The 13839-nt window shown below is 32.1% G+C and overlaps 2 protein-coding genes across 2 annotated transcripts; one reads left to right on the forward strand and one right to left on the reverse strand.

The window, feature by feature from the left end:
- Positions 1-972: 972 nt before the first annotated feature.
- Positions 973-5104, reverse strand: LOC123291728 (zinc finger protein 436-like). The gene is made up of 5 exons (XM_044872120.1): positions 4823-5104; positions 4155-4266; positions 3666-4046; positions 2789-2898; positions 973-2729 (listed from the first exon to the last, which is right to left on the reverse strand). Exons 1-5 carry the CDS (start codon positions 5056-5058, stop codon positions 1223-1225), a joined length of 2346 nt encoding a protein of 781 aa, XP_044728055.1. The 5' UTR covers positions 5059-5104; the 3' UTR covers positions 973-1222.
- A 1353-nt stretch (positions 5105-6457) lies between these two features.
- Positions 6458-11226, forward strand: LOC123294163 (zinc finger protein 2 homolog). The gene is made up of 10 exons (XM_044875267.1): positions 6458-6776; positions 6850-6926; positions 6989-7052; positions 7119-7335; positions 7926-8179; positions 8518-8716; positions 9615-9895; positions 10289-10409; positions 10603-10795; positions 11033-11226. The coding sequence occupies exons 1-10, from the start codon at positions 6458-6460 to the stop codon at positions 11219-11221; spliced, it is 1914 nt and encodes a 637-aa protein (XP_044731202.1). The 3' UTR covers positions 11222-11226.
- Positions 11227-13839: the final 2613 nt, after the last annotated feature.

Here is a 13839-nt window from a genome sequence, read left to right on the forward strand (position 1 = left end):
ACTTGAGCAAAAGGTTGCTTTAATAGTCAATTAAGATCCTAGAAGGTAAGAGATAGAAGAACACTTTAAGTTAGAAAGTTGATCCACATAAAAAATCTAACATTTTTTTTCGAAAATCATTAGCTTTCGGAGGAAATGCGACTTAAAAATTTGTCATTATGTTGCATTTAATCGAAAGAAAATACGTTAGCTATAGAAAATTGTTAGTTTTTTTATGAGTAACAACTTTTTAATTTAAAGTGTTCTTCTATCTCTTACCTTTTAGGTTTTAAATTGACTGTTCACGTAATCGGGAGAACAAGATATTCAATCTAATGTCAGAACATGATATCCCCCATCAAATTTTATAACTTTTGTTTAAGTTATTTTTGGATTTTTTAACTACAAAACGAATTATTAGCCATAATAGATTAAAATGGTCCACCCTGTATTCAAATATCGGTCAAGAGTGAATCAGATGCACGCATTCGAGGTCCAGTAACTCTATATTAAAATATAAACAAGTAGAAAATATGACTAAAAACATAACCGAAATGATAACCACTTTTTTTGATGAGTGAAAACACGGCCGGATTAACCCTAGACAGTAAAATTTTTCGAGCCCCTATTTGGAGGTTTGTTTGTATTTTTCTCTTTTATGCTGGGATAGGAGGAGAAGGGGAGAAAGTGGTATGATGTTGTTGAGATGATTAATTTAAACTTTTTCCTTGTCAAATGCAATCAAACAAATCCAACTAAATTTTCCTGCCCCAAACATTTTCAGTTTGTTTTGTACGCGCGCGGATCCTCAAGACAATTGCCTACTCTACCTAATGGTTAATCCAGCTCTGGATGAAAAATATTTTGATAACATGAAATACGTGGCTTTAATTTTCATTTATTTGAATAAAATTATTTTTTAATTTACATTTTAATATAAAATTAATTTCTTAACAAAATTTATAAATTATCTATCGATTTATTTTTATTTTATTTGTTTTAATTATAATTATTTTGGTCAATTAAATTATTACTAGCGTTTACTCGCGGTTTCGCTCGAATAGACGTCTCGCCTTCGGATTACAGGTTGTTCTCAAGGAGGGCACAGACTATCCCTTGATTTAGGTGCTAGAAAACCATTTGCAGTACCCCTCTTATGTTTTATTGTTATTATTATTATTATCGAACCCTTAAATTATAAGGGATAGTACTAGTGGATTATTCTTAGCTCCCATAAAAGATGTTAGTGCAGATGAAAAGTAGACGGTTTAACTTCAGGATCACAATAATTTTTTGTCGAATTAAAATATTCATTTGCTATTTGGTTCGTTTCACTAGTTCCACTTTCCTCGTCTGTAACAACAACCCCAACCTGACCGGATGAAGTTTCATCTTTTGGTGGTTTCTTCACAACACTTGGTTTCGTTACATTCGTTGTTTGGCCATCTTTACCACTTCCATGCCGTTTTAGTAAATGTCGTTTTAAATCGCGTGTTAATCTAAATGTACTCTCACACATGGTACATCCATGAGGTTTGAAACCAGTGTGAACCCATCCGTGTACTTTGAGTTCGTGTGCACGCCGAAACTGTTTACCACAATTGGCAGCCGTACACACATGAAGTTTCTCATTTTTATGGAACGTTTTGTGAACATGTAACGATGCTTTCTGCTTAAAACATTTCCCACATAAATCACAAACAAAAGGTCTGGCTCCAGTGTGAATGTTCATATGATCATCTCGAGTATTTTTCGATGCAAAACAACGTCCACAAATTTCACACGGGTACTTTTTCACTCCATGATGTAGTTCTTTAATGTGACGACTTAAACCACTCGATAAACGAAACGTTTTCCCACATAAGTGACAGAAAAACGCTCGTACTCCCGTATGAATAGTCTGATGACGCAGGAAATGATACGGTAAATGTATAACTCTTGGACAATGTTCACATTGATAATGAGGTTTTCCTTCATATTCAATTCTACACCGGGCTAATAAATCAGAATTTTGTTGTGTACGACCACGTTTGAGCGTCTCCTTTTCTGGAACATCAGAATGTAATTCTTTACGATGTTTTTGCATTTGATATTTTCGAGGAAATTCTTTCGAACAAACATCACAGCTAAACGTTGGTGTGATTTCTGGATGACGTATTCGAATGTGACGTTTTAAATCGTGTTTAATTGCAAATAATGAGTTGCAAATGTTACATAATTCTTTGTCCTCTGAAGATGGTGTTGTTGGCACAGTTGTTTCATGTTCAGATTCCTCGGTTTTGATTTCTACTCCAAGTGATTTTGATTCTTGCTCGTGATTTTCATTCTTAACCGTTTCATTTGATGTTTGATGAGCTTTCGCACGATGTTCTACCATTAGATCTCGTTCAGGAAAACCATAGTCACAAATCTCACAATAATACCTGGGTTCGTTTGTAGGTCGTCCTTTTGGTAGACTTTGTGTTTTATGTAACGTTTCAGCCAAGTGTGATTTGAAATGTTTTAAAGTTTTGAATGTTTCTTGACATGTGTCACAACTATAAAGCTTCTTTCGGGGAACATTTTCTTCTTCACTAGGTGGTAAAGGTGAAGCTGTAACATCACCTCTATCATCGTCCGAGTCGCTGTTATCTTCTGTTTTAATACATGTTTCAGGCTGTGTTGATGTCGGTACAATATTTTGATTGGATAACAAAGATTTCTGTGCGTTGTGAAATGATGAAAAGCTGACGAAAGCAATTGTTTCAGATCTGAGAAAAAAAAATTTTAAGTAGAGAAAATCGTGGGAAAAATAATTCATCAAACCTACCCATCTTGTTGCTTGTTTTTTGTGGAAACATTATAGAAATTCTCATTTTTTTTAGATTCTTCAAATTTTTCTTCGGTAATATCTTCTAGTTCTTCGAAATTTTCTAATTTCTAAAAATTAAAATACATAATTTTTAATTTGATACATAAAAATTTCGTACCACGGTGTTTGTGTTTGAATTTCTCCGAAACGGCGTGACCAATTTCAATGAAATTTTTTTTGTATATTCGATAGGTATGAGAATAGGTCGTAAAGTACTTTTCACCCTCCTTACCCCCAATCTATGATGGTGAAAAAGGAGATGACAGTTTCTATGTATATAATGTCTATGTTACAAAGATTTTCTATTTCTTATTCTCACAAGCAGTATGTTAGAAATGTTTCTTTATTAATCGAAATTCTGAGACTATATTTTTTAATTGTACGAAAAATCGAATCCGATTTACCGTTTTACCGCATGGGTCAAGAACGAGAGAATTTAGAATAAAGAAATTGATTTATCTTGATCGATATGCGAGGATTTTTCAAGCAGAAATTTTCACTATGCTGAAACGAGACCAGATTTTTAAAACAAAAGATTACAGTGGGGCATATATAAGCATCTTCTCAGCTAGTCAGACTTCGAGAAAGTAAATTGGCTGGCACTGAATAACAAGGTCAGACTGATCTGAGCAGAGAGCCTCTTCATTCCCTTTAACTCTGGCGTTAAAGGGAATGAAAGGAACACCAGGTTCAGAATGTTTGGGTCCGAAACCTTTCATCCATCAATTTAGGTAGAGAAGCTGTGGGATTTTTGCGTGCCATGGAGATGTATAGCCTTCGAGTGACAGTTTGTTTTCAAGGAGGGCATAGATAGGAGAATATTCTTTAAACTTACAACAGCACCAAATAGTGTTTTTAATCGTCGATCCGCCTCAATGCTGATCTCTGCCAGGTCATGCCAAGTGAGTAACGTGCTCGCGCATTGATAACAACATCTACTTGGTAAGTTTGTATCTGTTCGCTCCACTCTGAATGGCAAATGTCGATTGATTTTCATTTGTAGTTGATACTCCAAACCTTCACCTTCGTAGATCGATATTAAATGTTCACTTCGATTTCCACACAAACGACACAGCATCTCCACGCTAATCACTTCATCCACTTTCATACTTTCATTATTTTGTGGTTTTGATTTTTTTTCTGATTTTGATGTTCGAGTTTTTATTCTTTCACTTGAATGTCTCTCTTCTTTTGATCGTTCCCCTTTTTCTGGTTTCTTTAAAATGAGAAATTATCACTTTTTCAAAAGTTATCAAGGACAATAAAGGTCATTTGGTTGTTAATAACTTTTAAGCTTAAATATAGGTCTGTTAATAAAACTTACCATATATTCTGAATGATTTTCATGTTGATCGTTGCAACTACGAATTTCTAAAAATTGACCATCTACGCTGGCTCGTAGCTTGATATTAAACGGACAATCAACTCGTAGAGTACTGGAAAAAATATATCATTTTATAAATTATTTTTAAAACTCGCTACCGATTGAATTGTACGAGCCTTCATGGTTAAATTATTCACTAGGTCAAATCAAGATTGCTACAAAAAGGTCATTATTTGAGGAGATACGCCAGTTTAAAGTGAAAATTGTCTATTCACAAGCTTTCGATTGCACATATACAATTTGATGTATAAATATTTATGCACCCCCTTGTAACTTTTGGTTAAATAGTTTACTATCACGGATTCCAGGGCTATTATGAATAACCAAGCTAACAACACTTTTAATTTGTCTTAAAAGTCGGTCCAGGAAGGTAATCGAATATTGTTTTTATGAAGTTTCTATTTTAAGATTTATGTCGAATAAATACAGTCCAAGATATCGGTGCGAAGAATCAAACCTTCGGAATTCAATTCTAGAGAGATGTTTTATATCATTTTCCCTACCTGATACTAGACTATATTCTAACTTTTATAGAATCTTCAAATTCCCTGACACGATTCCAGATTGATTACAGTTTCAGATAAAATAAATTTTCGATAATTACGTACCTAATTTTTTTCAGTCCTTTACTCTTCGATATAAATCGTTGACCACCATGAATACAAGAATATTGAATCTCGTAATATTGAATTTTTTCATTAAATTTTTTCTTTAAGTTTTTTGTACTTTTTATTGTTCGACTCGATCGTTTCCATAATTTTTGTTTGGTTTCCTCTTCGTACAAATGAATAAAATCCGTAAGCTCCTCATAGCTTGCAAATTGTAAGCCAACTTTTAATTCCATTTTCCACTTTTCACATGAAAATTATCTGTTACGAGGTTATGTCGTTTATAAATATTTATTTATGTCAACAATTTATGTTTGTTTTGCACGCAAACTAACGTTATTTGTAATTTTTACGTGAGAGGAGTATAAAATAAAATGTCGCTAACTCGCTAGAGGGTGAATAGTTATGATATTTTGGGTACCGTTCTGCGAATACTGTTTAGTGCTTTCAATGGGGAAAAATCAAAGAGATTATATAGAGCGTGTCCGCTTAAGGGGTAATAGCCATATGAAGATTATCGACATATAAAAAAATAAGCAACTTTTGTTTGAAACATTTTCTTGTAAACATCACTGTTTACTCACGAGGGCGCTAATTAGGTGAAAATTTTGTAGTATGTATTAATATGGGAATATCAGTTATGTGTGTGACAAAAAACAAACGATAAAATTTCGTAAGGGAATTCATAGTTTCTGAGAATGGCGGTCATTATTATGGCACATCGACCCGTAGAGAATTCCGCAGTGCAATACCCCCGGTTAAAAACAGAAATAATATATATGTAATACAAAATATCAACAGTAATTTACTACCCTTTTATTGTGTATAGGCAATTTTATTACAGATATATAATACAAATTACATACTGAACAAAATTATATTTTAATAAAAAAATTGGTGCAGTATTTTTAGACCGATTCTAATTGAGCGCTGAGTTTGTCAAAACCTTTGAAAATTCAATATATGATCTAAGATCAAAACTCTTCTTCTCGTTGATTATAAAAGAGCAATAGAAAAATAAAAAAAGATCGTGATAAATGTAAGTTAAAGTGAGATATTAAACAAAAATTAATTTTTGCGCTTCAATGCATGGAGGTTAGAGAGAAGAACGATCGCTGTAGAAAATAGTGTCTCAGAAATACGGACAAAATAAGTGAGGCGCTGCGATCACTAAGTTGTCTCAATAAAAGCGTGTATATAATATCATTCAAAGAAAAAAAAAAAAATGAAATTATTATTAATTATTATTATTATTTATTAATGAATAAATTATAAATTTATCTATACTACTGTATAAATTTGTACATAATGCAACTAACTTCACCTACTTGTACTCATAAACAGCTAACTTCGCAGATACTACTTACTGACGACAGCAGGGCTCTGGTGGCTGAAAACTGAATTATAAATTCTACAAATTTTCAGTGACAGACGCGCTAATGCTTTAGCGTATAGCAATCGTTCTCCTTCTCTCTAACCTCCATGCTTCAATGTTTAGAAAAACATTTGTTTTGACAGTTTAATAGACATACTAGTTTTGCATAAAAAACGAAAACTCGAAACCTAGAATTAAGATACTAAAACGAAATTTTAAAAATAAACTAACTTTTGTAATTATAAAAAAAACATTCTATTATGTCTTTTCATTCAGTTTGTCGTTTATGTGCAAATTTTACAAACGAAGTTGATCTAGTCGATATATTCGGTAACAAAAATGATTTAGAATCGAAAATTGAACAATGTTTTCGTTTAAACCTGGAAATTGATAATTATCAACCAAAACAAGTGTGTATTGTGTGTGCTTCTAAAGTGCATTCGTATTATGAGTTCTTTGTTCAAGTACAAAAAGCACAACTAGTCTTTAAATCAAATCAAGCACCAGGTTCATTTCCATTTAAGACTGAAATCGAAGATGATGAAACTAAATTTGAAACCAGTAATTTAAGCTATTCAGGTAAATAAAGCTTGTTTTTTTTTTAGCCAATTCAAGATAGATTTAATCTGAGTTCAGTTTATTTGTATGCAAGATGACCAAAATGATTCTGGTGGGGGCTCCGACGATGATTATGAAGATATTAAATTGGACTTGCGACAAAACACTTCGGTAATAAATAAAATAATTTTGATTCTAAATAGATTTTGTAATTTTTGTGATTTCGGTTTTAGTGGACGCGAAAATCTAAGACAAACAGAAAAAATGATGAAACAGTACAAGAGGAAATAGTTTCAGGTAGACACTGCCCCATTTGCCCTATTGTAGATTCGACCCTAATAAAAAATTTGTATTTTTTGTTAGATATTGAAGAATTGAAAAAAGCCTTCTTTAAAATCGTTGATAAAATGTCTGAGAAAGCAAACGGTCATTTAATAACAGATGAAACGTATCAACGATTTATACGCGAAGTCGAAGATGCCGAAACAAAGACAACCACAAAAACTGCAATGGACTATCGTCGAATAAAACGTTTTGAAATATTATTAACCGATGAAAATGTGAAAAAATTAATTGCACGGTAATTTAAAAAAACATTTTTAAATATAAAAATTAACATTGAGACAGATAACTGTTGTATAGATGGGTGGCAGTGTTCGTCAGGTTATTGTCAGTTTCAAGCAATAGATGCTTTGTCTGTTATAGTCACTTTTCAGTATAATTTATATATTGTAACAAAAAAACTCGAAGACGTACGATGTATATACGTTACTACATTGAGTAACAACTACATTGTGCGCTGTGCCCGTCTGGTTATTGCCAGTTTCAAACAATAGATGTTTTGTCGATTATTACGTACTATTTTGTATAATTTATATATGGGTTTATTCGAAAAAACTCGAAGACGTGCGATGTAATCATTCTGTATCGGTGGATAGTAACTACATTGTGTGCTATGTCCGTCAGGTTATTGTAAGTTTCAAATAATCGATGCTTTATCTGTTATACGTTTGAAAATCGTTTTTTAAGGAGTTTTTAAAAAAAAAAAACAAGAGTTTTGGATTTTGCAAGGTCAAGGGTTACTAAAGTTTACAACGAAATAAAAAACAAATATAAATCTGAAAAGATTTGGATAACAAATAAATTTTTGTTTCTTTCTCTTGAATCCAGACGAAAGAAAGCATCAGAAACAATAAAATATTTTGTTCCGAAGAGTGAAATGTTTGAATTGATACATGACGCCCATCTTAAATGTAAACACGGAAAGTTACGTCGTACCGAGCATCTTTTAAAAATGAAATATAAAAATTTATCACGTGAAATTATTATGGTCTATTTGAATTTATGTCAAGTGTGTAAAAAACGAAAACTGAAAATACGGGAACGTTTAAAATTCAAGGAGGCACAAAGTCAAAATCGATCAGGTAAGTTTGGTTTAGTTCTAGATCACGGAGCTAGAGATGGAAACAAAACTGGTAACAATATTTCCTCTGTGTTCCTCGAAGCATTTAAAGGTTATCTTCAATTGGAATTCTGTCGCCTCAAGGGTCCGAAGTGCGGATTTTACTATGTGAGAAGATGCTGATATTTGCCCCACTATAACATATTGACCAAGAAGAATCGATCCCTTTATTCTAGGTCTATAAATCTTCGACACCATGATAGTCATGATCAAGATAGATACCAGATTTTTTTCATCAGCCCACAATTGTTGCTATTTGAATTTTTATTAAAATTTGTTGAATAGTATTTTATATTTTAGTAAATAAAGCACCTACTTTCACGTTAAAATGTCACCAATGTAGTGATTTATATCACACCGAAAAAGATTTACGTTACCATTTTGAAAGTGTTCATGAAAAATCAGTCGAATATCAATGTTTGGAATGTTCGAAAATTTTTGTGAATTATTTAACATTTCGCAGCCATATTAGGAGTCATAAAAATCAATTTAAATTTAGGTATTGTTTTTTTTGGTTGCTACGATTACAAAATAGGGAACTTGCATCAAAGAGGTTGTTAACTCAGGGTTGTCAGATTATTCGATTTTCCCTCAAATTAAGTGGATTTTAGACGACCTGGTGGAAAATATTTTTAGTGGAAATTTCCAGAGATTTGCACTTCTGATTTTCACAACTTCTAAAATGTGAAAATCAGCAGACATTTCATAATTTTTGTTAAATTTTCTCGTAAAACGCCAAGAGACGAGGTGTTTACTAACCCGTATCACGGGAGCCATCTACGTTGTGATATTCGAGTTCAGCGGCCACAAAAATACCCAAGTAACAAAATTAGGCTCATTTTCATCGATATTTAGTTTCCAGTTTTTTCCAGATTTTCATTTCTCCTCCATCACTTTTGTTCATAAAATTTGTAGGCATCCTCACGAATCGAATGCAAAAGAACCGCATCTCGATCCGCTTTATTGCTCACAAAATCAGTTCAGTTGACCCAAAAGTTATCAGATGTCTGATAATTTCAAATTAATTTAATTTAGGGGATTTTAAGTGATCGTTTAGGCGATTTAGGGGAAAGTAGATGAGCTTATCTGGCAACATTGTTTTAACCTAAAAAAAGGAATGTATATAAGCTCGTAAAAAGTTATACTTCTTCGGTAATAACAACTTAATCGATCATATATCTATCCTTGTCTATTATGAGTGACATTTCGTTTATCGACTAACTTCATGATGATAAAAAAAGATTAACTAACTTCAACATGTAGTTTTCGTGTCACAAAAATACATTCTCAACATTTTTCAAGAAGTATAACTTCAAAAAAATTAGAGGCAAGTTCCCTATTTAAAAAAGGGAGAATTGACTTTTAATATCCTTGATTAAAATAAACTCCTTTTGTAGATGTGAAATCTGTGATAACTTCTTTTCATCAAATAAAAAATTACAAAATCATAAAGAGCGTCATAATAAAATTCGTAAGAAATATTTTTGTAGTTCGTGCGGTAAGGGTTTCCTAAATGATAAATATTTAACAATCCATGAAAAACGAGCACATTCAACACCAATCAATGATGAGACAGGCGATGACAAGGATCGAATTGTTAGGAATCATGAATGCGATGAATGTCATAAAATGTTTGCATCCGTTCATAGTCTTAATAATCATAAAAAAGTACATGCTGGTAAGTTTTTAAAACTATTAAAGGCAGTTTGACCGCTATGCCTATGTGTCTGTCTGTGGCATTGTAGCGCTTAAACAGTTTAACCGATTTAATTTTTTTTGGTATCGTTTGTAAGGTAATTTAACGGGAAGTGTTCTTAGCTATGTTTCAAGTGTGAGTTTGGGATTCTGTACCCGGAAAACTAAAAAATAGGCGATGATTCTGAAAATCGGTTCTGTTCCCAAAAAAACTATTGGGGTTTTTTTAAATTTCACTTGTCATAGCTTTGCTTAAGATTGTTGTGAAAGTTAAGGGGGGGATCTCATTGTCCATTTCACACTAACCCATGTAAAATGCATAAAACGAAGTTTCTGCGGTCAACAATTTTCTTCATTACAATCTTAAATATTTCAGGTATTCGAGAACATACGTGCGAACATTGCGGTAAAAGTTTTATTCATAAATCTTATTTAGATGATCATATTGCATCTCATAGCAGCGAAAGACCTTTTAAATGTGAGACATGCTCAGCCAGGTAAGTGTAAAAATGTCAAACAATTATATCTCTGCGAAAAATCATCGAATTTGGAACCCCAATAGATTATTTAAACAATTGTATTGAGCTATTGTGATTCGAAATAGGATAGTTTTTCGCAGAGATGTAACTCGTTGAAATTTTGGTTTTTAAAACTGTCCGTTAAAACTTTTGATGGCAATTTTTTTTAAAGTTTTAAATCAAAAGCATACTTACGACGTCACCTAGTTCTACACACAGCTGTCAAATCTCATCAATGCCATATTTGCGGGAAAAAATTTCTTCGAAAGCCAGCATTAATCGAACATTCGATCACACACACAGATTTGTATCCGTTTAAATGTAAATTTTGTGATAAAAGTTTTCGAGCGAAGAAAAATGTTGTGGTATGTATTGACAATAAATGACGCAACCACAAAATACACATTTTTTGAGTTCACAGATATTTCTCAATCTCAAAAATGTGCCTGTGGAATTTTTTTATTTACTTTCATAGCCATTGATCAGTTCGGATCAAGCGGAGTTCTTTGAATTTAAAATAAACTGTATTTTGTGCACCGTTCTTTTTTTTTTGTCCAGAAAATAAAACAAGGAATCTACAAAACATTATGATTTTTTTCCAGAAACATGAACTGTTACATACCGGAGAAAAACCATACTCTTGTGATACATGTGAAAATCGTTATTTCACGAGTTCTTCAAATTATCATAGTCATATGAGACGAGTCCATGGTATTGTTCGCGTAAAAAAGGAGAATCCAATTATTGAAACGAAAATCGGAAATACAGAAATTTTCGATGGCAATAAATAAAAATAAGTTTGCTTGTAATTGAATTTTAATTTATTAAATAAAGTTTTAATTTGATCAAACGCTTACCTTTATTGATTTTCGAAAATATTTGGTCATAAATTAATACTGCCCCACAAAAAAAAAGAAAAATTGGCGCATTTAAAAAACTTTCAAATTTTCTCGAAATTTCAAACGGGTAAATATCAGCGAAAAATGATTGGATCTAAATGAAATATCAATCCGATAGATTGATTATAGTTTCTAGTCTTTGAATCAAACTCTCAAATATTTTTATCATCCCTTAACATTTGATGTACAGGGCTGAAACGTTAAGAAAATTTATTTATTAATTTAATATGCATTTTAAAAGTTTACATGGGGGTGCATAAGTAAGTATGTATACAAGAAATTGAGTAGATGCAATGAAAAGCTTGTTTATTTCTCTTGAGAAAGATTTTACATTGAGCTTTAAAAGAGCTTCTAAGATCGAAATACTCGCTGTGAAAGCAAAATAAACACCTATCACACTACTGTATCTTCCTGTTTTTTGTGGGGCAGTATATAATCGGTTTGTTTCTTACTCTAGAAATTTTTCTAATTGAGCTAGAAGACTCAAACTGAATATATTTTGATGTCGACTCCTCAGTTAAGTTAAAAGAAATTTTATTTTCTATTTATAAAAAAATTTTGTTATTTACTAACATTAATCGAGAAATTAATAATTTTTTTTAACGTCATTAGTTTTTTCTAAAGTTTACTTAAATAAACTCGTCAAATTAATTTTCCTGACTATCAAAATTTCCATATCGTATTATAAACAGCAACAAAAAAGAAAAAAAAAATCACGCGATTTGATTATAATCGCGTAATCAAATTTGTTATTTTTTTTGTGTTTAAAACAAGCCCGCATTTACGTAATTTGATTTGTTGTTGATAAAGTAGAAAATTGTATTCTGTAACCAAATTAAATAATATTTTACCTCTATATGAACAAATGAACATATCAACTAACTCAGTTAACTGTCTAAATACCCTACTAATGATTGGCTTTATAATTTTTAAGATTTGGACCTACTCGTTGGATCCATATTACTAGAGCGCTATGCATCCCATCGTATGGTATTCGCTCTCTGCATGAGTTTTAATTCAGACAGTTACCATAGTAACGACACTCTATTTGATTAATATAATTCTATGAATGGTTATGTAAGTCTATGGTTTGTATATATGTTTTACATTGAAAATTTGATATAAATTAATAGACGAAACACTAAAAATGGTCAAAGCTCGCGAAAATTGAGCAGTAAGTCGAATTTGAATGCGGTTTTCGATTTGTCCAATTTCGTTACTCGAAGGTTTTTGGGATCGCTGAACACGAATATGGACAGAATTGGTCTTAGAGGTACCTGGTACCTAGGATGAACGGTATCCCCGTCGCGTCCTGAAGTTAGAGAATTTGTCGAAAACTCCTGAAGGTGAAAGGGGTACCGATCATCCTGGGCAGTAGGCACCACTGAGACCAATTCTGTCACGATATTCGTGCTCAATCGAAAACCGCATTCAAATCCGATTTACTGTTTTTTTAATTTTTCGAACTTCATTGCATTGTTTTAGAAGGTCTTAACAGATTAGGAGATAATCTGAAAAACCAACAATTAAAGGCATGGAGCAGCTACGATGGAGGGCGAATCGCCAAAGCCTGTTGGGTGAAGGAAACTTGCTCGGTAACAGAGCCGAGGAGATCTTGAAACTAAACAGAGCTGATATTAGAGTAATCGTAGAGTTCAGAGTAATCACAGGGCATGATAACCTGAACAAGTTCCAACATCATATTGGAAAAAGACAATCTCCCGCGTGTGACAGATGCGGAGAAAATTCAGAAGAAACATCGATCCACTTTCTCTGTTACTGCTCGGCTCTCATACAGCAGCGAAGGAAATGGTTTGGTCCGGCCATAGTCGAACCAGAAGAAATTAGGAAACTCAGCGCTAGGCAAATCCTGGGTTTCAGTACATCAGTTGGTTATAATAGCCATTGAAAAGCGTAGCGGGGATAGAGTACAAGGGTCTATTTGGCTAGGTGCTCTGAACCATTGATTCGAGGCGCGATGCTCGAGCATGACCCGCTAACCTCCATACCCATTGCATTGTTTCGTCGATTATAATTAAGGTTAAATTAATAAGTTAATTAAGTTTTTAATATTCCCGTTAGACAGCGAAAAATATGTTTTTGTAGAAAGCGCATATTTATTCTAGAACCCGTGTGATTTCAATTAATTCCAGTATACAGAGGTTGTGTGGTATATTTATTTAATTTGTAATTTTTTTTTTAAATAATAAAAAAAAAATTGTTAAATATTTTTCAATAAAGTTGAATATAAATAAAAAATATGATATTATTTTTGTGAATTATTAATATATTATGTATGAAATGTAAAATGAAGTAAGTATATGTAAAAAATAATAAATATATGATGTTAATGAACAATTAACATAATAAATATTTAAACGATAACTTAATAATAATAATAATAATAATAATTTTAATTTACATTACAACTGTAGGTCAGGTCAAAGAAAAAAAAAAATTTTTTTTATCTATATTTTTGTATTCCGATTAAAAATTTAATATTTATTATA

The sequence above is a fragment of the Chrysoperla carnea genome, chromosome 2 (assembly GCF_905475395.1).
Source record: "Chrysoperla carnea chromosome 2, inChrCarn1.1, whole genome shotgun sequence".
NCBI lineage: Eukaryota > Metazoa > Arthropoda > Insecta > Neuroptera > Chrysopidae > Chrysoperla > Chrysoperla carnea.

Coding starts and splice junctions, on each gene's coding strand:
- LOC123294163 (XM_044875267.1), top strand. CDS start 6,458: ATGTCTTTTCATTCAGTTTGTCGTTTATGTGCAAATTTTACAAACGAA. Junction 6,777..6,849: donor CAGTAATTTAAGCTATTCAG/GTAAATAAAGCT, acceptor TTTGTATGCAAG/ATGACCAAAATGATTCTGGT. Junction 9,896..10,288: donor TCATAAAAAAGTACATGCTG/GTAAGTTTTTAA, acceptor TAAATATTTCAG/GTATTCGAGAACATACGTGC.
- LOC123291728 (XM_044872120.1), bottom strand. CDS start 5,058: ATGGAATTAAAAGTTGGCTTACAATTTGCAAGCTATGAGGAGCTTACG. Junction 2,899..3,665: donor AAACACTATTTGGTGCTGTT/GTAAGTTTAAAG, acceptor TTTAATTTTTAG/AAATTAGAAAATTTCGAAGA. Junction 2,730..2,788: donor AAAAACAAGCAACAAGATGG/GTAGGTTTGATG, acceptor TTTTTTTCTCAG/ATCTGAAACAATTGCTTTCG.